Raw genomic sequence first — 22,653 nt, 5'->3', positions numbered from 1 at the left:
CAAACTGGAGGCTGAAAAACAACGTCATCAGCCTCATACATTTAACTTAGCTTTAGCCGAAATGAGGTAGGTGTAGAAATCATACACATATCTCGCCGAAACTTGTGTTTTTTTCCTCATCAACCGAGAAGACAACGATTATTTATTTAGTGCTATCTGGGCGTACAGTGCCAAACATGTATATAAAAGCCTTAATCCGATGCAGAGACATGCTGAAAGGAGAATTGATCGTGTGAAAAATGCTTGGCTAGCTTAATCAATGCTAGCTAACGAGCAGAGGGGGCCGTAAAAAAAACCGAAAGTGGCTAACATTAACGAAAGCTTGAACCCTATCACAACAAGCTCTGGGTACTTAAATCATACCTGCTGCTGAAGCCACACCAAGAAGAAGAAGGAGAGGAAAAAGAAGGAGAAGAAGGACTGATAGAGATAGTTGCCTTGCCTACAAAGTAAGTAACATTGGCTTTGATAACTATAAGGTTAGCTGGTTAGATAGCATTAAAAGTGGCCTCTGGTTCAGTAAAGAGGACAGCTGACACGGTGCTGATGTTAATTATGGATCAAAACGAGCAAAATGTAGTTTAATGTGTCGTTTTATTAATGATAATGGAGGTGGTCATCATGCCGGGGTCCCTTTTTAAAAAAAATCAATTGACTGACCTTTTTTTTTATCGTTGTTATCTTGTAATTTGCTTATTATTCTTTAGCATTGATTCATAATTGATTGAATTGAGTGGTTTTAACTAGCAAGTAACATTTGCTAAAAAAAAACATATACTCATGTCTGTCTCTGTGATGTAACACCTCACATTTTTCACTTGGTAACCGATGCCCCCCCCCCCCCCCCCTTGTTTTTTTTGTTGTTTTTTTTAAATGAGTGATTCATTTTTAATTGTGGTGTCTATCAAAACACAACCCACATTTCGAAGTGATTTTAAAGGTGAGTGTTTATTTTTATTACACCACATGAATATTTGCAACAGGTGCACTGAGGAGGTGAGTATACATTCCCCCCCCTAAAAGTGGCAAGAGGACACGTTTTGATGCCAATACTACCCCACTAATATTAATATTGATGTAATAACCCATCATTTGCTGTCAATCTACTTACTTAATCTCCAGTTTGTTTATATATTTTGCATTCCCCATCCTGTCCCAATGAAACCCAACCACACAAGAATTAACATCTTTTACTGCTTTGTTGTGGTTAGTTTTTTATTGGGTTGTTGTTGTTGGTGTGTTGGTGTGTGTGTGTGTGTGTGTGTGTGTGTGTGTGTGTGTGGCTGTGTTGCTGCCAGCGTGTTTGTGTAACAGTTTGTTCCAGAAATGGCAGCATCATCATTGGCATGTTTGTGTTGGCACCTTGATGTGAAATCCAGCACTAGCCATGCTGTTATAGTTTACGGCTACTATGGGGGCGAGTCTATGGGCACGACCAAAGGCTTTTCATCTATATACTTTTGTTTTCTGTCTGTTGACTGAATCACTTTACGCGTAGATGTAAGCACAGATATACAGTGTTAACTAGCAAGTGTGACCGAGCCAAAAAGAAGAACTGTATGTAGATGAACAGAAAAAGATGAAGTTCCTAATATCACTGACTTCTATTAGTATTTCAAATTAGGCTGGGTTACTCCTGCGTTGTGTTCTTGGTGTTTTCAGGTCTCAGGTGAGTTAGGATGAATCCAAATGTAACAGAAACATCATCTGGTTGTGTGTGTCTGTGTCTGCTTGGCTCCTTTCTTCATCAGATGGAAAAAGTTTGGGTCTTTTTTTTTTGTTGCCAAGTTACAGATCCAGAATGTCTAAAAAGTATTAGACACAATGAAGTCCAATTTCAAAGACTATTGCTGCATAAATCACAACATCTTGTAACCACAACTATGAATAGCAACATGACTTTACAATAGTGATACTGTCATATAAATAATATAAATAACCAAGCTTGAGGTATGATTAAACACATAGGAAGGAATAGAAACCAATAGACCCATATTTAATCACTGTAACAATCATAAACATAGTAAATGACAATATTGGGTGACAATGAAGTCAGATTACCTTTCATACTATATTGTTACTATAGCAACTAAACCAGCTAGACTCAACTTGCATAGCTAGGCTGGTATTAATTTAACACTTACAACCTTTCTTCAAGTATTAACATTACATTTACTCAGTATGTTGATTCAATAGCACAGGAAAACATGGGAGGAAACCTGTTAGAATATCTACAAATGTAACAAAAAACATCAGCTGGTTGTGTATGCGTTTGCAGAAAGAAGTAAATAAATAAAACATGGAAAGACTGCAAATAAGCTACCTGGTTAAACTAGCTTGGCAACAAATTCGGCACTCTAACGGTAGCCCAATCTCTCCAAATGTAATCGGATTAAAAACTATGGCCGGCGATCTCAGATATTGACAGGATTTATACAGAATGGAGCGGGTATGACGTAGAACAAGATACAACCATTAGATCTTGTTAGTGTCACATTTAATCTAAAATTTCATTAAAAAACTTTCATCAGAATACAATAGAATGTCTTTATTGTCATTGTGCAAAGCAGAGCTCGCACAAACCCCAACACAGTGGTAGAAGATGGAGACCCAATAGAGGAAAATTAATCAGCAGGAATGATTTGATGAAATTCCCTCCTAATGCTCATCTGCCAGATTAGGGACACACATGACCAAGGTGATTACTTAAACGTTTGTAGTGTTAATAAAGTTTCAATGGTCTTATTATGATCATTTAGACCATTCTCTTACTATAGAGACATTTGTGATTAAGACAAGCACACATCTTCACTTCAAATATGACTATCAACCAATCCATCAATCAATCTTCATTTATATATCTCCAAATCAAAATAAAAGTCATCTCAAGGCACTTTACACATAGAACAGGTCTAGACCATACTCTTTAGTACTATCAGTGTAAAATTCAGTAATTGCAGGCAAGACTTAAGCAGGGATCATTGAACCATCTGGATACAATTTATCTGTCTGTGTTAACAGGCAAACATGGTATATCCTACAAGAAATAAATGACATTTCTATTAGGCTAGTTATTACACAGTAAACCCCTGCAATAACATCCATTCATCCCTCTGTCTCTCTCTATCCCATCTTACTGAAAGAATGTCAGCAGAAAAAGGTACGCATCCTCTCCATGTTGCCGAGAACCCACACACAGTTCACTAAAACATGACCCATTTACTCTCCTCCTCTGTGGATACACTCTGATAGACTCCCCGTCTGGTCAAGTAACGGCCTCATCCTCCCCGACGCCACTGCACTGAAGATGACTGAAGCTGTCTGATCAGAGAGCGTTTGCTCCGGGAAATTGACCGCTTCTGATGTGACTTCAATGATTCATCATCAAATCATCAAAGAGAGATGGGGGGCGTGAGGGGGGGGGAGTCTAAGATATACCCTGGCCTGTTTGTTCCACCTCCCCTCCAATTTATTCAAAAACATTAGAGACTCTCAGTGAGGGTTAAAATTGATTCAATTTTAGTTACAATCTTTATCATTACACCAACTGTTTTAGTACCTGGACAAGTTTTGTTTTTTCAAATATGGATGTGGCTAATGGATACTCAATCAGCAGAAAGATGATTCCTTGTCTAAAGGGCAATATAAGCACATTAGTAGAGATTGATTATTTTAAAATTTACTCCAGGCTCTCAGTATTAGCTTGCTTAACCGGAGATCTAAGATAAGATATTCATTACAATGGGAACATTTGCATTATTACACTAAAATAGAAGAGTATCAATAAGAATAGAACGAAAAGAACAATAAATAGTAATGTAAAGTGTACTGTTGAATTGAGTCGAAACATAGACAAAACTACAAACCCCCTGCCCCTCCCCCCAAAAAAAACAAAACTACCACTATATTACTACACTATTACAGACTGTTACTGAGTCTAGACTTCTCATGACTGAATTGATTTGTCTAATTTTAGTTTTTAGCACATTGAGGCCAGTTCTTGGCCTCATGGGTCATAAATCAAGCCTCCATGAACAGCTCTGGGCTGATTTTGGCGTAGTGTGGTGTTGCAGGATCATGGGACGCTTATTGAGCAACTTTCATGAGAATGAAAGGAAGGTACCATTTTTGGCACACTGTATCTAGTTTTGCTGAATACATCCATGTTATGAATGGGATGTGAATCAAACACTGAATGTGGCCGGGAAGCGTTCCTCATTGTCAGTGGACAACATTGTTTGGTTTGTTTGTTTTTCTTAATTGAGATGTCTGTGTGATTTACCCTGAACCCTGCATGGGTTTGTTTGTGTGCTAACCCTGTCCATGTATCGTTTGGAGATATAAAAACTGAGAATTATTATTATTATAGGACTTCTAGCTGAGATGTGATTGATATCATTCATTTATTCTGTAATGATCACTATATGGGTCAATGACGTGATGCAACCCAGTGTCAATTGGTGTAACCAGTATTTAGATCAGATTTTATACGGGAAAATAAATATTATCCACTATTAGCAACGAACATTTTACATAAATTGTCACAAATTAATTATAAAAATGGTTGTTTTTAGGATATTTCCTGCTTAATATTCACAAAATGCTTTAAAATTTAAATGTAGAAATACTCACATTTTTTTCTCTTTTCATTTGATGTTTTAAAATGAAGTAATAATTAGTATAAGTACACTTAAGTACACTGTAGGTGGATAAAATATTTAATATTTATCATTCTTTTGTGGTTACACCATTTGACATTTTCAGGAGCATTCAGTCTTTTGGTAAAAAATGGTGCAAATATCATTTCAAATGACTCAAAACCAACAAAAATACGAACCTGATGCTGCCTTTAAGATATTTAAGTTATTTAAGATATTTTTCTTGCCAAACCTTATTTGTCACTGACCCGTATAGAGGAACATAATGTCAGAAATTAAAAATACAGTTCTAGACAATATGTTAGTTATTTCTTTTCATGCAGAAATCTGACTTCTATCACATTACATGATGATATTTAACTTTAGAGTTAGTTCCCTGTAGGGGACACAGCGCTGGCACGCGTTACCCCACACTGTACCCCAAAATGTTCCAGCTCTACTTTTAAATATGATTCAGTGGGGTCTCTGCTAAATGATGGTGGGTTTATTAAACTAAACGTCTAACGGCACTGAGATAATTAAATAGTGACGGGCAAAAACATTTCTAGCCTTTATCTGGCGCGAGTGGCCCTTCTGTGTCTTGTGTAGTTTTCTTTAGAGAGCCACATGCAAATCATTGATTCGGTGATTACTGAGAATTTTTCTCAGCAGTTCCTCTATGTGTAGTGCTTTAGCAGCAGCCCCCCTACCACACCACCGTGCTACATTTCCCACCGGCCTGTTCACAACTTATCTTGTTGACTCATTGTATTCTGAATGGTACTGTGTTTTCATTTATTGCTCACAAAGCAAAGTCCGTTGTTTATTTTCTGTCACCTGTTGTTTCCCCTGATGAATACAAATGTCCGGACGGTGATGCTGTCATCTGAATATCATATCACACACTGTACTCTTCATGTCACCAAACAATAGTCAGAGGAGAGAGAGAGAGGGAGCTATTATTTTGGTGGTAGTTCACTGCTGTGCATAAGTCTTCGGTCTGTGTTTGACCGGCTTAATCTGGCCCTGCATGGATCCCATCAGCAGCTGACTGATAAATTGAGTTAGCTTGTTAAAACTACCCTGCTTGTCTGAAGTCTGAGACCTGTGGGTGTTCTGGGCCTGACTGCTGGCCTGTTTTTAACTTTGGCTCAAACAGCCGTCAGCCTTTCACTTCATCTCTTCATCTGTAGCCGCCTGTGCCGCGAAAAAGATCTGAGAGAGACCGTTGTGTGGCGTAATAAAAAAAAAAAGAAGAAGAGTGGTTATAACATATTTTTGGATATTTATTTCATTGGATTGTTTTGTTGTTGTTTTTTGGTTGAATATTTCTTCTGCTGTTTTGTTGTTTTATTGTTTGGTCTTTGCTTCTGGTGTGATCAGTGCTAATGTGGTTGTCTCTTCTAAATGCGACATCTCCAATTTTAGTTTTAGTTTTATCTCCTGCAGCTTGTGTTTGGATGGGACTTGATTACGTGTTGTAGAGTGGGAAGGATGTGAAGGAATCAATAAAAAAGTATAATTCAAAGTAAATTAATAAATAAAAGCGGTCAGTTTAAAAACTTCTGTTGAGAGCTAACTCTGAAATCCATGTGCACTCCATAGATGGCCCTTTATGAATGTAACACAAACACACATACACACACATATACATATACACACATACACACACATATATACAGTACCAATCAAAAGTTTGGACACACTTTCTCTTTCAAGTGAATGGAGTGTGTTCAAACTTTTGACTGGTACTGTACACACACACACATACATACACAGTGACTACGGCTGTGCAGCCACCTTGTCGCATGCTGCATTTACTGCTTCTGTTGCTACGGCAACCACTCAGCTACCACTCCAAGCTGCGTAGCCGTGGAGACGAGAGACTCCGGGTGACATCACTCCTCCTCCAGAGTTCTCAGCACTTACATCACATCATTCCGAGCCCAGCTCAGACCGAAGAGACTCGAGACAAGCTGAAATTTACAACTACTTGCAATGCGCTGGCATGAGAAATCTGTCAGTTTTACACCAATGCGACTAGACGAGGTGGTGTATCGTCTCCATAGCAACGACTCCCTACCTCTGTCCTAACGGATGACTTTCCAGGCTTTTTTTTTTTTGGCAGCTGGATATAATTTGTAGCGGCTTAAAATATGAATGAGGATACTTGTTCCAGCTGCATTTCTAGTATTGATGAAATGGTCCTCTTTTCCTTCCAAAACTGATCAGTTTGCTGAATCGATCAGCTGACTTTGCTGTGAGCTGATTGACTGTTGAAACAACAAATGATGTCCCCTGCATTGTCTCGTACATACCAACAGCCACAGACGACTTGACAAGCAGGCGACACCCTCAAGTCAGATTTGGGCCATTTCACATAGCTGCAACCTTTCCTAACCTTGCATCGCTCTGAAAATGAGTCTTTGTTGTGAATCTTTGGTCTCCACGGGGCCTTATTCATACAACAGTGCATGGTTCCTATGGTAGCTTTCTCTCTTGAGGTTGTGGTTGCAGCTGTGTACGTGATGTTATGGGCCCTTTTCTAAAATGTCAGGGTCCTTTTTGCTTTGGAGCATTGTATGCGCCGTAGCTGCACGAGTGAAAGAGCAAGTGATTTGGTTTGGTGATTCTGCACATGGCTTTGATATCTGCTCAATAAGAAGTTGAGTGTGTGTGTGTGTGTGTGTGTGTGTGTGTGAATGCATTTGTCGTCAAGGTAATAATCCAAGAGGTTTGGACCAGGATGCTTCGTAGGCCTTTGATATGCGATCAGTGGACTAGTGTGCTTGTTCATGTCTCTTTGCAGAGATGCAAAATAATGCACCTGCTGTATCTCAGTTTAATGAATTCACACAAGACACTTCAGCACTGACCATCCACTCTTACTCTTTCCCAGAAGTAAACATGACGTGATCTGACCTTTTTTATGTTTCGAGGATAATATTTAGATTTTGATCAGGTTTTACAATTGATAATGTTACACAGTGTTTCCCATTAATTATGAAGACTGCGGTGGCCCACCATAGTCTAATTTGTGCCATCACAGTTTCATAGTGAGCCAAATATTAATATACTCAAAAACACAAAACATTCAACAAAACATCTCTCCCTGCACCAGAGCTACTCTGCCTCTAGTGAACTAGTTGAACTTGGATAATCACCAATTCTGCTCTCTTAGCTTCTGAGCTGAAATATGGACATTAGTCTTTTTTTTGATTTGATTAGTTTGGAACATTTATGTAATGGTAAAATTTCTTTCCCATGCTTTGTGAGTGTGACCCTTTTGCTGTGTCATCACCATTCACAACCAGTAGTTAAATTACTAAAGCACTCAATTGTTTAGAGCACAATTATATTAACATTTTTTATAGATATAACCTTTTAATTTTGCTGTAAGAGTGCACCAGAATGATGCGTTTGACTCCCTTCCCAACCACCGTAGTCTCTCAAAACTCAAACTCTGGTGTATGTTATTGAGTAAGTAGTTTTGCTTCACACCTTTTAACAGACTGTTGAAGTGTTACTGAGGCGAAATATCTGCATTTGACACGTTCCACTGAATTAAACCATAAGTAACATCCACTTCAACTCTCCTGACAGTCACAGCGTCTTCATAATGAACAGAGAGGTGTAACATAATATAACATAACTTAAATGTAGCTAACTAGCAAGAAAAAAGTCTTGTGTAGTTTTTAGCCTGTTATGTAACAAAGTTAAGTCTATTTTCTAGTAATAATACATGTTATTTCGTAATGTGCTTAAGTTGATTTAATGTCAAAGGCAGTGCTAAAAAGAAGATGTTTTAACTTTCACTCGTCTGTGGTCATTTTTCTGTCTCTTACTGAGCTGCAATCCTCAGATACTGTGCTGGCTAATCTGTTGTTGTTGGCTTTGTGTCCATTTCACACACAGATTCAAACCAACTACAACCATTAGCTACTGAAGATTCATACATGTACTATTGCCAGCTAAAATAAAAAAATGTGTATTCACTAATCATTTTTTAATTACTTTAAAGTAATCTTTTAACAAGTCATGACCAGTGTAAAAATCCAGTGTAAGGTACTAAAGTTGTGACTGGAGTCTTGCACCTTGTCCACAGCAGTTATGAAGCAAACGCAGCACGTCAGTAGCACAACAGGAAAAGCCTCAGACCTCTCACAGTTTCACATAGACTGGATCCGTTAAGCCACAGAACTACAGTGCACTCACATGCGATTTTTTGCACAGCTCACAGACCGATGCACATTAATGCACTCACACGCAAAAGTTGAAGTGCAAGCTGTGGCCGATGATGACAGTTTGTATTGACGGAAATTAAAGCTGCTCTGTGTGGCAGGCACAGATTAATTTTGACCACACCCAGCACCAGGAGGGTTGAAACTTAAACTTAGAGAGGGCAGTGAAATCTTTTAAGTCACTCTTTGATTATTGATGATATTCACAGCAACTAGTGACCCCAAATATTTCTGATACTTCCATACAATATTCAACATTAACGGGTCATAGATAATCTAACCATTTTCTTTAGCTGCCAAACAGCTCACATCATTATGTTTAAAGTTATAGTTATTGTTCTTAGAGTAGACAGTCTTTTACATACCTATAATCATAGGCAGATCCTTCCTCTCTGCATTTTAAAGGTGAATAGGACACACCGGTGTATAAGACGCTCCTCACTTTTAAATGAAAGACTATTGCTTTAAGGGTGCGTCTATACACTGGTGTACGGTATTTGCCTTTGACCTCAGTCATGGATTACTGGCCTCACAGAAATCACATAGGGTGGGAAACAGATCATCTTTGTGTTTATTAAATTTTAACCTTTTTTAACCTTAGACTTAACTGTGTGTACATTAAGTACAAAACTTGTTTGTAAGCTGCATTTATTGATGCTTTATGAGGCTAAGAGGTTATTAAGTAGTCTGATAATCATTAAGACTGTAAAAGTTTATGTTTTCACATTACATAACCAATTACAACACAATTCGGATACTGAATTTCTCTCTTCTATCAGGCGGCTTGATGCTTTAGCTAATGCACGTGCAGTTATGGACAAGTAACACACCCTCTCCACCACTCCATAGAGTTTGTTAATGCTCTTAACAGCAAGTTCTGGCCCGCCAAAGAAGCTTTTAAGCCGGCTCCTCTGTCTCTTTACGGATAAACGAAAGTGGCTGCACTATTTTTGGACATGAAGAGTAATGATCACAATTTGGATGAATTAAAAGTTTAGGTCTATCAAGTTAACAGTTAAAGGAACACACACACACACACACACACACACACACACACACACACACACACACACACACACACACACACACACACACACACACACACACTTAAAAGCTCCAGCAGTCCAAGTCTCTTTTAGAGTATCCGTGAGACTATTTGCAAGGGGTCACATTTTCAGACTGATAAAGAGTCAACTGAGATCTTTAAACTGTTTTTGTTGGCTGAGAAGGAACAATTCAGCCTATTGAGAGTGGAGGCCGGTGACTTTATATAAATATGCACATTAATGTCTCCCGTCGCTAACGCTATGCAAAAGTGAAGCCAAAATATCTGTTATTCAGGGAGCTGCCATCGTGTTTGTATGATGTCTTTATAGCCGGAGTCTGCGCAGTAGAGTCACGCTGGCAGTCATGACATCACACATTATTTTTATATTCTCAAATAACCAGTTAAAAGCAAACTTATTAGAAAAATGGACAATTGAACAAGCATCAGTGTGACAAGAACTACCAAAAATCTTTAGGAAAAAGTTACTTCACATAGACTTTATTTTTTTTAGATTGGCTCATGTCCCATCCACTAACATGGAGGGGCTTATGATTTATACAGCTACCAGAAGGCAATCATAATTATTTTTGTTTCACTTTTGGGGAGCTGTCATGACGTCTGTATTTATAGAGTCATTTGTGGAAACCAAATTTCATGTTTACAGCCTACAACCTGAAAATGAAAGTAGGAGGGGTGAGGGTGGGGTTTTTGGTTCATACATTTCTCAGACAGCGAGCCTTTCAACCCATACAGCAACATTTAAAAGAGTAACTTTTGATGGAGTAGAACTGACCAGCGTATGACTGGATATACTGCTTTTATTTTTTTATCATTTGTAGCACCCTCTATATTGGTCACAGTTTTTTTTTGTTTATTTTAATTTGCTGCATCATTTAACTTTTCCAAGATTCTCCTCTCTACTTAAGGACCACTTCTTCAATTTCATGTAATTTTATCCCTCGCCTCTCCTTACAGTTTAATGGTTGCTGTGATTGCTTATTTGTTATTTCAGGACACTAGTAGTTGAATTGGAAAGTCTGGAGTTAACTTTTTAAAATGTAGGCGTGCCAGAAAGTGAAGCTGTTGAGCCAATGTGCTCCCAATGCCAGCCGCTCTGGAACTGGTGGATCTAAATGGAATGAAGTCATGATTAGTCTCACCTGTGTCTAAATGGCCGCTGTGAGAAAGACCAATCATCAGGTATCCAATAGAAACAGGAAACCTCGTCACACCTGGGAACAAATTGTGGACAATGAGTTCCAAGAACACAAGCAACAGATGAAGTAATACAAACTCATCCAGAGATTTAGCTTCTTTTTGCTATTTTTAGGAGCGTATGGTGTTTATGGTGTGGAATCTGTTGTGTTATCAATATTGAAAAGTGTCTGTCGTTCCATTAAATTTCACTGTCTGGTTTTCTTTTCTTTTGTCCTGTCTGTCTCTCTCTCTGTCTTTCTCTCTCCTGCAGGTAGCAGTGGGTCTCTCTAGGGCAGAGCCATGGGTGCGTTCCTGGACAAGCCCAAAACAGAGAAGCATAACTCACATGGTGAGGGGAAGGGCCTCCGCTATGGGCTGAGCTCCATGCAGGGCTGGCGGGTGGAGATGGAGGATGCTCACACAGCTGTGTTGGGACTTCCTGCTCCCGGTATGACTGACTGGTCCTTTTTCGCTGTCTATGACGGTCACGCTGGCTCTCGGGTTGCCAACTACTGCTCTAAGCATCTTCTGGAACACATAATCGGGGCTAGCTTAGGGGCCGGAGGAATGCAAGGCTCCCAGGCTGGTTCAGACAGCACTACCAGTGACACCCCGACACAGATCCCTCCCCCAGTGGAGGCTGTGAAATCCGGGATCCGGACAGGCTTCCTGAGGATCGACGAACACATGCGCAGCTTCTCTGACCTGCGAAACGGCATGGATCGCAGTGGATCCACAGCAGTGGGGATCCTCCTGTCCCCCGAACATTTCTTTTTCATTAACTGTGGTGATTCTCGAGGCGTTCTCTACCGAAATTCACACGTGTGCTTCTCCACGCTTGACCACAAGCCTTGCAACCCACGTGAGAGAGAGCGCATCCATAATGCTGGTGGCTCAGTGATGATCCAGAGGGTGAACGGGTCACTGGCTGTATCGAGGGCCTTGGGGGACTACGATTATAAGTGTGTGGATGGCAAGGGCCCCACCGAGCAGCTGGTTAGCCCTGAACCGGAAGTGTTTGAGATGGTTCGGGCCCCTGAGCAGGATCAGTTTGTGATCCTGGCATGCGATGGTATCTGGGATGTCATGTCCAACGAGGAGCTGTGCGAGTTTGTGAAATCTAGGCTTGAGGTGTCTGATGACCTAGAAAGAGTCTGCAATGAAGTGGTGGACACCTGCCTGCACAAGGTGTGTACAAATGTGTGAGTTTGGCATGACTCAGTGTGTTTTTTACTGAGTGTGATAGCCCTGTTTTCAATGTTCCTAACTGGTAATGGTTTATAGAGATTATATGTGAGGAATGTGGCAGAATCAGACCCACAAAACCTGTTTTGCTACAACTTACTACTTCTACAGCGTTAAGAAAGCTATTTAAATTTTTACTGTGTGAATATTAAACATGCATAAAGTTCAAAAGAGTTGTTTTTGCTCAGCTGAACTAGATGTTACAGCTTCATTGGCCCAGACTCATGACTAAATATGACTTGTGAGAAAGGAGACATTTGATTTGGCAGTTTTAGAACATCATATAGTAAAAAATGCCAAAAGGTTAAGTGATCTGAAATCTGTATTTTTACAAAAAAAAGTGATAGTAGCGACAATTTTGATATGAAAAGATAATAAAATGTGTCACTATGTTACAATAGTGAAATCAGTCAATATCAACAGTACCTAATGGCTTACTCAACAATGCAGATTATTTCATTACTTGTGTCTGGGAAATCTTCATGACTCCTCTTACCTGCTCTTTCTCCATCCCTCTTTCCTCCCGTCCATCGTAGGGGAGTCGGGATAACATGAGTATTGTGTTAGTGTGTTTGCCGAACGCTCCCAAAGTGTCAGAGGAAGCTGTGAGGAAAGATGCTGAGCTCAACAAATACCTGGAGTCTCGAGTGGAAGGTGAGAATGGATGGATGGAGGACAGTAACTTTTCATGTGTAAACGTAATCAAACGTGATTATCGAATATTACAAATGTTATTTATTAATTTTAGTCCGCACAATGTTTATTTGGATATCACCAGCAGACTTAACTGTTTTTTAGTCTGAGGAAGAGCAGATTGCCCCAAACATCACTACTGGCAATATCCAAATAAATTGCCTGCATTGGGAGCTGCAGTGTGCGGACTCTTCTCTTGTTCTTCATTTTTTGGATGTGTATGTCCACCACAAACTTTTTTTTAAATATAATAATTTTTGGTACCTTAATTTGGTTTCTTCTGCAACCTGTTCTGGTGTACGATCAAAGTTCCTGTCAAAGTTTCTTTGTTTCACTTACAGTGAAGTTTTAAAAATTAAGTAATTACAAATTATACAGTTTTTGCATTTGAACATTAGTAATGTTGCTTTTCCCCAAATGCAGAATTTAGGAATAACATAGTTTCCTTTAAAAATGTACCATTAATGGAGCATAGCAGTTAATGCACCTGTTATTTAGGATCTTAAACCACACTGTGAACCATTCACATTGGTGTTTGAAACAGTTGTGTTGTCCGATGGTGAAAAGTAATTTTTCTTAACTCCTGCAGTTCCTCCAACTGAAATCATGTATTATATCTATCTGTGTTCCCTCCACCGACTGAGCCTACCACTCTCTATTGTCTAACCTCCAGCCAAGTTAGATCCGGCTCACAGCAGAAGAATGACACCATTATGACCTCCTTTTCCATTTCAGCAAGCATCTCTCTGCTTTATTCCCTGTTTGCTGCTCTCCTCCCTTCCCCTCCCTATACGCATCTTTCTCTCCCTCGTTCAAACATTCCATATCTTCTCTGGATGGGTTCCCTGTTCCCCTCATGTCTTTCTTTCTTTCTGTCCTTTTGTTACTTGTTTCATCCCGTTTGTTTCCTCAGGACGCATGAGACCCTCTGGTGAACACAGTAAAGTTGTTCTAGTCTTTGTTGGTTGTGTCAGCTCTCTTCCCTGTCTGCCATTAGTGAGTGAACCAGGGCTGCTCTGCTCTTCCAAAGAAGCAAACATACTGCAAATAAATGTTTACTGAATGGGTCAATTGGCTGTCAAGAGTGGGTTGAAATGATTTTAAATTTTAGGCAAATTGACAGTTATTTGTTTGGTTAAAGCGGAGTAAACGTTTTGGCTTCTGGAACGAGCTAATACTGGAAGATAGAAAGAAGGAATCAAAAGAGAGTAGAAGAGAAAGGGAGAGGAATGCTTTGGCTGAACATTGAACTGGCCACATGCCACTCTCAACTCAGTTGCAAGCCTTTTTTCTGTCGCCATCTCTCTCTCTCCCTCGCTCTGTCTTACACGCACACACACATACACACACACACACACACACACACACACTCATTTCTACACGTCCACTTGTACAGTTTCCATCTTCACATCCTTTCTCCTCATTTGTCACATTTTTGGTCTCCTCTCCACTGTTCTCCTCTCCCTCTCCTGTCTTCCCCCAGCTGTTCTTGGCTGTCACCGCTGGTTAATACTGACTTGTGTAACAACATGTCTGGTGTTGTTGTAGAGATGCTGTCTCGGCCAGGGGAGGACGGGTATCCAGACCTGGTTACAGTGCTGAGGAACCTGTCCACTGACAGCGGCATGCCTACTTTGCCACCAGGGGGAGGCCTTGCCAGCAAGTAAGGACCAACGCCCTTAAAGGGGATACTTGGCGATATGTCAACGCAAGAGTTATACATTATACTCAAAACCGATCTGGTATAAACATATCAAAGTGCAAGGAACATTAACAAACCCTATTTGACCCTGCTGACAAACGCCTTTGAAATACCGCCAACTGCCCCATTTCACTGTCTCACAGCGTGCATGAATTGCATTTCTTTACACTAATGTATAATTGCTGGCGCTGTGCCACACAAAGGCACAGTTATGATGGAATAATGAGGTACAACATCTGTACACTCTTTCTTTAAAAATTGCTCCTTAAACTTCCACTTTATATATATTTTTTTATAATAATATAATATTCTGGTCTCTTTTAACTTATTATTATTATTATTATTATTATTATTATTAATATTATGTTAATTAAAAGTCTGACTTATTTTTCTTGCTGAGAGTAAAGGCTGAGTTTTGGTGGGTCACTCGACACTTTTGTTAAGTGTTGCTGAACAGAAATGAGTCACAGGACATTTTTGACTCATGCTTCGGCGAAATGTTTCAGTCGTCTCCATGGTAACCAGATACTATCCTCCAGGCGTTATATCATCCCAACCAGGACTAATTAAACGAGGATGTTCCAAGTCATTTTAAGTTATAGACCAAAATATCAATTAGGAAGTTCAGTGAGACCTACCATCTCCATGGCGACGTTAGTAAAACTACCCAAACACAATGCACGAGGAAATACAATGGTGTCTATGACATATTTGTATTTCTCATTTTTGGACATCAGGCTCCACCTCACTGTACCTTTTTTATTTTTAAATTTAGTTTGAACAATTGCCCTCTAATGGTACTTTGGATTGATGGTATTGATTGGTTTTTGCACCTGTGTCCTCTACAGACGCAGTGTTATTGAAGCAGTATACAACCGTCTGAACCCATACAGGGAAGAAGACGGGGTGAGTATCCATGTCTCTTCATCAAGCTTTTTGTCTTTCTTTGACTGTTAACAAATATGTTGACACACATCTTCTGTTTTAAGTCTTGAGGCTACATGACACATCTGAGACATCAGCTGTATTCTGCCTTCACATATGGGTTTCAGTGGTGACTGAAATCCTTTTAATCTGGTTTGAGTCATCCCATCTGGTGGCCCTTGCTGCTTACTGTAAATGTATTGTCTTCAGTTTCACAGCAGAGCCATTGCAGACGAAGTATTACGAAGGAATTCAGAGATTGTTCTGAGCGTATCACACCTTCCCCTTATGACGAACACCTGTTTTCTTTTCTGTGCATGGCGTGTGACTTTATGCATGCATGACAACACAGCTTTGTCAAAAAGTCATTCTAGTGGAACTGAAAACTTTTTTTTCTCTCTCGCGAAATCCATTAACAACAGGTAAAGCATTTCCCTCTAATTGCTTTGCTGAAATATTTCTACATATATATCAGTTTGTTTTCCTCCCTTTCTTAATATTATCTCTGTCCTCACACAAATCTATCCCAGAGGACTCAACTTAACACTTTCTGTATATATTAGACATCAAAAGTAATTCACAAAATAACTCCAAACAGTGTAATTCCTGTTTTGAGGATGACTCCGACTCAAAATCTGATGCGGCTCTGCATCCATGTTGTTTTGTACTACTCATGTTGTTAGAAATATGGGAAAGATACACAATATCTCTCAAATAAGGCCCAGTTCTCTATTAAACTGAGGTGAATACAGGCAATGGCCACTCTTTGAAAATGACTGGTACTACTATGGAGTCTATTCAGAAAAAGTGTGTGTCATATTCCAGTATGTTGTGTCTGACAATGTGGTCTTGCCCGCTTTAGTACTGCAAAACTCGATATGCCGCCAAACTCTGCTGAAACACGCTGTCTTTGACTTGATGGCTTGAACGCAGGCCTCTTGTGGTCTTCTGTGGTCCTATTTTCTTTCTGTCTTTGTAATGGATGTGTGTGTGTGTGTGTGTGTGTGTGTGTTAATGTGTATGTGTTTCAACGATGGATCAGATGTGTCTGTGAGGGAATGGCATGCTGAGATGCCACTCTGTCAGTTGGAAACATTGCAGTCTCTTTATAAAGATCTTTCACTTGTTTAAAGGCTGTTATGTCTGGTGTGTCCTCGTGTGTGTGTCTGTGTGCATACAGTATGTGTCTGCTGGAGCGCGTGTGTGTGTGGCGTCTTTTGTTTAGTAGCTAATGCTGGAGATGAGCTAGCTTTGTCTTTAAGGGCAAAGAGTTACTGTGATTGTTTGCCTTAAACTCACATACACAAACACATATAGCTTACAAGACTAATAGCGAGATTTTATTTAAGCTAACTTATAAACCTTTGAGTTACTTTCAGACAGTGAGCGGACCGTCACGGTCACAGCCATGCCGCTGAGGTGAACAGGGTGGGCCACTATCATGTTTTAAACTTGCCGCCACAGCCTGCCGTGTTACCATGGCAGCCACAGTGATGGAAACGATACAGTAGCTTATATTTCAAGTTTTTTCCAGAATGACACACCTCTTCATCAGCAGTGATCTAACACCTCAATGAAAAGAGACGATCTTAAAACAAAATCTCCATAAAAGTTAGTTTATCCAGTCTGTGCCAAAACACTCAATTTATCCTTTTTAATGATGCTAAACGTTCCTGTTATTTTAAGCTACAAGCCACTCTGTTTGGCTTCATGAAGAGATTAGAGATGGGTACTGGTGGTATGATTGATGATGGTTAGTCAGTGTAGCAGCGAAGTTGTGGTCCTTGTTGTGACCCACTCAGAATACAGAATGACATCGCTCACTGTCTGAAAGAATCTTTAATGTCAATATTTTGGTAAGATTTGTGGAATTAGATAAAAAAAATAAAGTAACGCAGTATGATAGCAGTTAACAGCATTTGCCATTTTTTCCCAGTTAAAGGTGCCACCAGTAAAATTATGGTCTTGAGAAATGAAAACCTGTTTTGTTATCCATAGCCCCTCCTGAGTTGAATTTCAGTCTAACTACCTGCTAGTTACCTGCTAGTTACCTGCTAGTTACCTGCTAGTTACCTGCTAGTTATCTGCTAGTTACCTGCTAGTTATCTGCTAGTTACCTGCTAGTTAGCTGTGATAGCGCAGTAAAGAAAACAAAGCTGCATGTCAGAACAATGTTTAATTTAGCTTCACAACTTTAGTCCATATTGTGCTGGAAAAAAGTGCCAACTGACTTAGGTAAGGTGTTGCTACACTGCTTAAGCAACTGTAAAAGGGGAAGTTTGCATGACTCATATTTAAAGTTTTATCTACACTATGTTTTTCATTCATAAAGAAAGAGGAGCCATGGACATATAATAAGTGATATTAGATGTAAAATATTGGCAGCATAATAACATTAGTGGTGAAACTGGCAATGTGTCTTTGCTCTATTGCTATGCCAAAAATCATTACCCTATGTAGCTAATGCTGCACCAATGTTCACTTAGATACTAGAGAAATAATAATATTACATGACACACATGAAACAACAGTACATCAAACAATAAAATCAACAAACATTGAAATGGAAGTAAGTGTAATTATTAAAATATTATTACAGTAAATCTACATACAAAGTAGTTATCTCAAATTAAGAGATAACAAACATCTGATATGTTGAAACAGTAACATTTTACAGATGGCACCTTTAACTCAAAACATCCCCAAAATTTCACATATATTAATTATATATTATATATTATATTAATAAACTTGCGGAAGAAAAGTGCAAATAAAAGAGTGCAATTTGTATATAAGAAACAATATTTTAGTCATAGCACAGGTAGTAGATCGTTGTTTTTTTTTAAAAGGGTGTGTGGTAAAGTACACACCTGCACACACTCACACACACACATTGATAAGGGTTGTATAGATTTTTCTAACTGTGTGTTCACCCTCTGATTAACGCAGCCCTCCTGTTTCATTTGGTAAGTGATCACATATATAACTGTTACCCCTCCTCCTCCCGCCCCGCCCCCGCCCCCACCCTCTCTTCTTCCCACCTCTCACCTACACACACAACCACAACCACACACACAGTCTTACAGGCATGTTAAGTGGCGACCTGTCCCCTCCCTCTCTGCCTTTGTCACTCCTCCATTATTCTCTACTCCCTGCTCTGATCTACTCTCTAGCATGTGGAGCTCCGTTTTAGACTTTTTAAAGCGTGTCTGTGTGTGTGTGTGTTAGGACGTGAGAGTGTGTGTGTGTGTGTACGGCTGTCGAGGATGAACGGTTGTCGTTTCTGGTCCTGTCTTTTTCCCCTCTCTCACGCACACAAACACGCATGCACTCGGCCCTACACGCATGCATCGCTGTCTCAAGTCTTTTCCAACCGCTGCACGCAAGCATATATAACATATAACAGTCTCTGTGTTGCCTCCCTGTAATAAGACAGAAGGAAGGAGTTGTTGTGTTGGCGTATTGTCGCAGACAGAAACTACACACTGAGGATGAAAGTGTGTCATGGCTTACACTGCTGTCGTAACTGCTTTTTAACTTCAATGTGTTTTTTTTGTTTTTTTGTGTGTCGATCCTAGGAAAACCTGACCTTGAAGTCCAGGTCGGGGGAAAAAACAAAAAAAAAAAATGACTGAAAAGATTGTTTCTACATTTGATAACTTTCTGCTCCTTTCTTTCCCTTTCTCTTCACTGTTTTTCCCACTTTTCTTTCTTCCTCCCTCTCCCCCTCTCCTCGTTCTATTTTTGTCTTATTCTACTGCCTCCTCTTTCCTCCTTTTTCCTCCTGATTTTGTTTCTCTGTTCTCCCCTCTCGTGGTGGCTTTCCTCTTGCAGAGCGGAGCTGAGTTGGAGTGCCACTGGTAGCTGTCCAGCACAACTGCCTGATCCAAAAAAAAAAAAATACAAGAAACAAGAAACAACAACAACAACACAGGACCACTTTTCCACACAAGATCACATCCGTAGTCACCTTCTAATTTCCCCTGGGTTCTTTTTTTTTTTTTTTTGTTTTTATCCGACAACAAGAGATCAACAAAAGAAGAAATCCTAAAAACACATAACACAAAGTAGAGGATTGGAAAAACAGATTATATTGGTTCTTTTTATAGAACAAAATTGGGGTGGGGTGGGGGGGGAATAAGAACAACAGCATTAATGGTCTGAAAGCAGAGCTGCATATACAGTATATACACCAAAAGAGAAGCCAACAAGCACAGTTTTCCCTGCTCCTTGTTTTCTTGCTTTTCTTTGCTGCTGTTGTTTTTGTCGTGGACTGACTGAGACCCTGCTATGAACACCTTGATGCTCTTGGATGGAGGACTTCGCAACACACCAGTCAGACAGCCAGCCAGCCAGCCAGCCAGCCAGCCAGCCAGCCATTACCAAACTAACCTCATGGATATTTAGAAGAAACTGAATGGACTAAAGCCCTGATCTACCAGTTGAGGCAAGCTTGGCATGTTCTGGGCATTACTGGTACTCAAATGGGACCCCCACACCCCCAATGCTTCACCTGCCCCCCCCGCTGGAGAAAAACTCACAGAACTCCTTGGTTTAAAAGCCCCAAACTCCTTACTATCCTAAAACCTACAGGAGGACTTGATCATGAGATTACTGGCTCCCCCCAAAAAAGGCGTCTTGGGCTGGTGGCAGAAAGGCATTACATGGACATTTAAACTCAGTTGTGATGACTTGTCCTGCTCGTCCCTGCTCCCATTTTCTCCTCTCGTCTCTCCAAGGATGTAATCAGATGTTTGATTTATCACTCTTCCCCCTCTGTCTCTCTCTCTCTCTCTTTTCGCTTCCTCTGTCTCTTCACACGACAGAACAGACTTGGCTGCCATTTGCATTGGCAGATGTTGCCAGAATCATAAGCTTTTTAGCCTGCTGTTGTTTAAGAGATAGAAAGATAGAAATTATATATTAAATTCATATATATAAATATATATACATATAGATATATATTTTGATTTGATTCTGTCATCTTGATTCCCAGCCATGGTATTCATTGTGGCCTAATGTATGTGTGTGTGTGTGTGCGTGGTCCGTGTGTGTGCGCGCCAATGTGCGTACACATGCATGTGTGTGTGTGTGTGTGTGGACAAACTAAAACACAGAGAAGAAAAGGTTGCACACACGGTGTCTCCACACAGCAGCATTCCAAAGACAGGGTTTGGGGTAAAGGGATTCCAGCCTGACCCCTTTCTCCCCCCACCAACACCCCCCCCCCCCCCCAACCCACGTACACACACAATCCTGCTCTTGCCTTTTCTATCTTGAATATCCTGTGTAAAGAAACAAATGTTTTGAATCGAAAAAATTCCATCATTTACTTTTTCTTTTTTTTATTCTTTTATATTATTTTTATGTACTGCTATTCAGAGTACTGTGGCTGTGGTCTGATTACAGATGGATAAGGAAACAACAGCAGACCTTGTACAGCAGATTTGGGAGAGAGAAGTAGGTTTTTGGTGTTTCACTGTATGAAGTAAAGGAGGGACACTGTAGGACAGAGGATTGTCCTTTTCATTTTTCCACAGCTACCTTCAATAAACTTTGCCTCAAAGGCACAGAAAGGTTGCTGGGAAAGTCCTGGTTCGACATCCTTGCCTTGACCAGGAGTTCATTTCATTTCTGTCAACCCAAGCACTAAAAAAAATGAGTGAAACTTGAGACAAATTTGTCAGACAAAACCTTTTTCTTTTCAGTCTTTTTGAAACTTATGTGCATAGGACTTGTGGGTGCACATACTTCACATGTAGTATGCTTTTCCATAGATGCATTTGAAATCGGCTGCAAGTATATACAAAACTGTAATATACACTTTTTTCCGATCATTAAATGGTGATGTCATTGTGCTTTCTGAGGTGGCAGTATTGGAAGAGAATAGGCCTAACACAGTTTGCTGGCTGGTTAATGTTCTTGTGGTACACCAGCTCTTGGTGCCATATGACAAATAGGTACTTGAATGTGTAGTTCTTTTGCAGTTGCATTGTTTTAATGGGATGATTGATTTTTCTTTTTTTTTTTTTTTCTTTGTTTGTGGTGGAGGGATCGGGAGGGGTGGGGGTCTTTATAGATGTGCATGTTATGTGATTGAGGGAGGAGTGTATTTTGTGTGTGAGTGGGAGATGTACTGGGTGGGTGGGGATAATGTGGGCGTGATCAGTGTGGTGCAACACAATGTAAGAGAGGAAAGGGGATGATTTAAAAAAAAAAGAAAAGTGGAACACACATTGGGATGTTATTTTTCTCTCAGTAACTTTTAATTGCTAGTTGGTGCGTTAGGTTATTTTTTAACCCCAAAACAGGCAACGGTTAATGTTTTTCTTTACACTGCACCTGATTTGATATTGCTTAGGAAATCAAATCATCCCCATGTGGACTCCTATGTTATATTTCCTGACTTTCTAACATTGTTTAAGTTCCACCACACTGAACAAAGCCTCAGTTTAGGTCAATGTTTAAGCTATATCAGACACTGGGCTAGGAGAGGAATTGAGGGAGGGAGGGAAGGAGGGAGAAACATTTTTTTTTTCTGAATGTAATTCATCATTATTCACACTGATTCCACTGCATGGACTGAATACAAGCAGCACTGCAGCATCACATTCTCTCTTTAGTCATTTAATGACAAAAAGCTCTCTTGGCTACCTTTTTTGATTTTTTTTGAAAAAAAAGAGTTTTTCTAAGGTTTGGTGATTCCTGAATGATTTGCCTGTGACTTGTTGCTTTGGTTTCAGGACATATATATAAGGTAAAGAGAATTTTACAAAGCAGATTGTCTCCTGAACCTGTCACTTACTCCAGGTTGAGCGGGTTGATGTGACCATAGCTATACGCAGCAAGAGACGGACATAAAAAAAAAAACTTGATGTTTATTCTGACTTTTTTTGGGATGATAATGCACCCTCGTACTCTTTGCCACTTCCATCTAATGTCTCTCTTGTATTACTGGTCATGATA

At 39.9% G+C, this 22,653-nt stretch overlaps 1 protein-coding gene across 1 annotated transcript; it reads left to right on the top strand.

Moving 5' to 3' along the window:
• The first annotated feature begins 62 nt into the window (after positions 1–62).
• ppm1ba (protein phosphatase, Mg2+/Mn2+ dependent, 1Ba) lies at positions 63–20,733 on the top strand. Its single transcript, XM_053332741.1, has 6 exons — positions 63–449; positions 11,395–12,311; positions 12,905–13,022; positions 14,610–14,724; positions 15,612–15,669; positions 19,522–20,733. The coding sequence occupies exons 2-6, from the start codon at positions 11,424–11,426 to the stop codon at positions 19,549–19,551; spliced, it is 1,209 nt and encodes a 402-aa protein (XP_053188716.1). The 5' UTR covers positions 63–449; positions 11,395–11,423; the 3' UTR covers positions 19,552–20,733.
• The last annotated feature ends 1,920 nt before the right edge of the window (positions 20,734–22,653 follow it).

This window comes from Scomber japonicus, chromosome 14, assembly GCF_027409825.1.
Source record: "Scomber japonicus isolate fScoJap1 chromosome 14, fScoJap1.pri, whole genome shotgun sequence".
NCBI classification, from domain to species: domain Eukaryota; kingdom Metazoa; phylum Chordata; class Actinopteri; order Scombriformes; family Scombridae; genus Scomber; species Scomber japonicus.
The sequence above is the reverse complement of the archived record's forward strand: the minus strand, read 5'-3'. Positions and strand labels throughout refer to the sequence as shown.

What these genes read in the sequence shown, in the direction of transcription:
- ppm1ba (XM_053332741.1), top strand. Translation starts at nt 11,424, where the DNA reads ATGGGTGCGTTCCTGGACAAGCCCAAAACAGAGAAGCATAACTCACAT. An exon ending in TGGACACCTGCCTGCACAAG is followed by an intron (nt 12,312 to 12,904) that starts GTGTGTACAAAT and finishes CGTCCATCGTAG; the next exon opens with GGGAGTCGGGATAACATGAG. An exon ending in CCTGGAGTCTCGAGTGGAAG is followed by an intron (nt 13,023 to 14,609) that starts GTGAGAATGGAT and finishes GTGTTGTTGTAG; the next exon opens with AGATGCTGTCTCGGCCAGGG.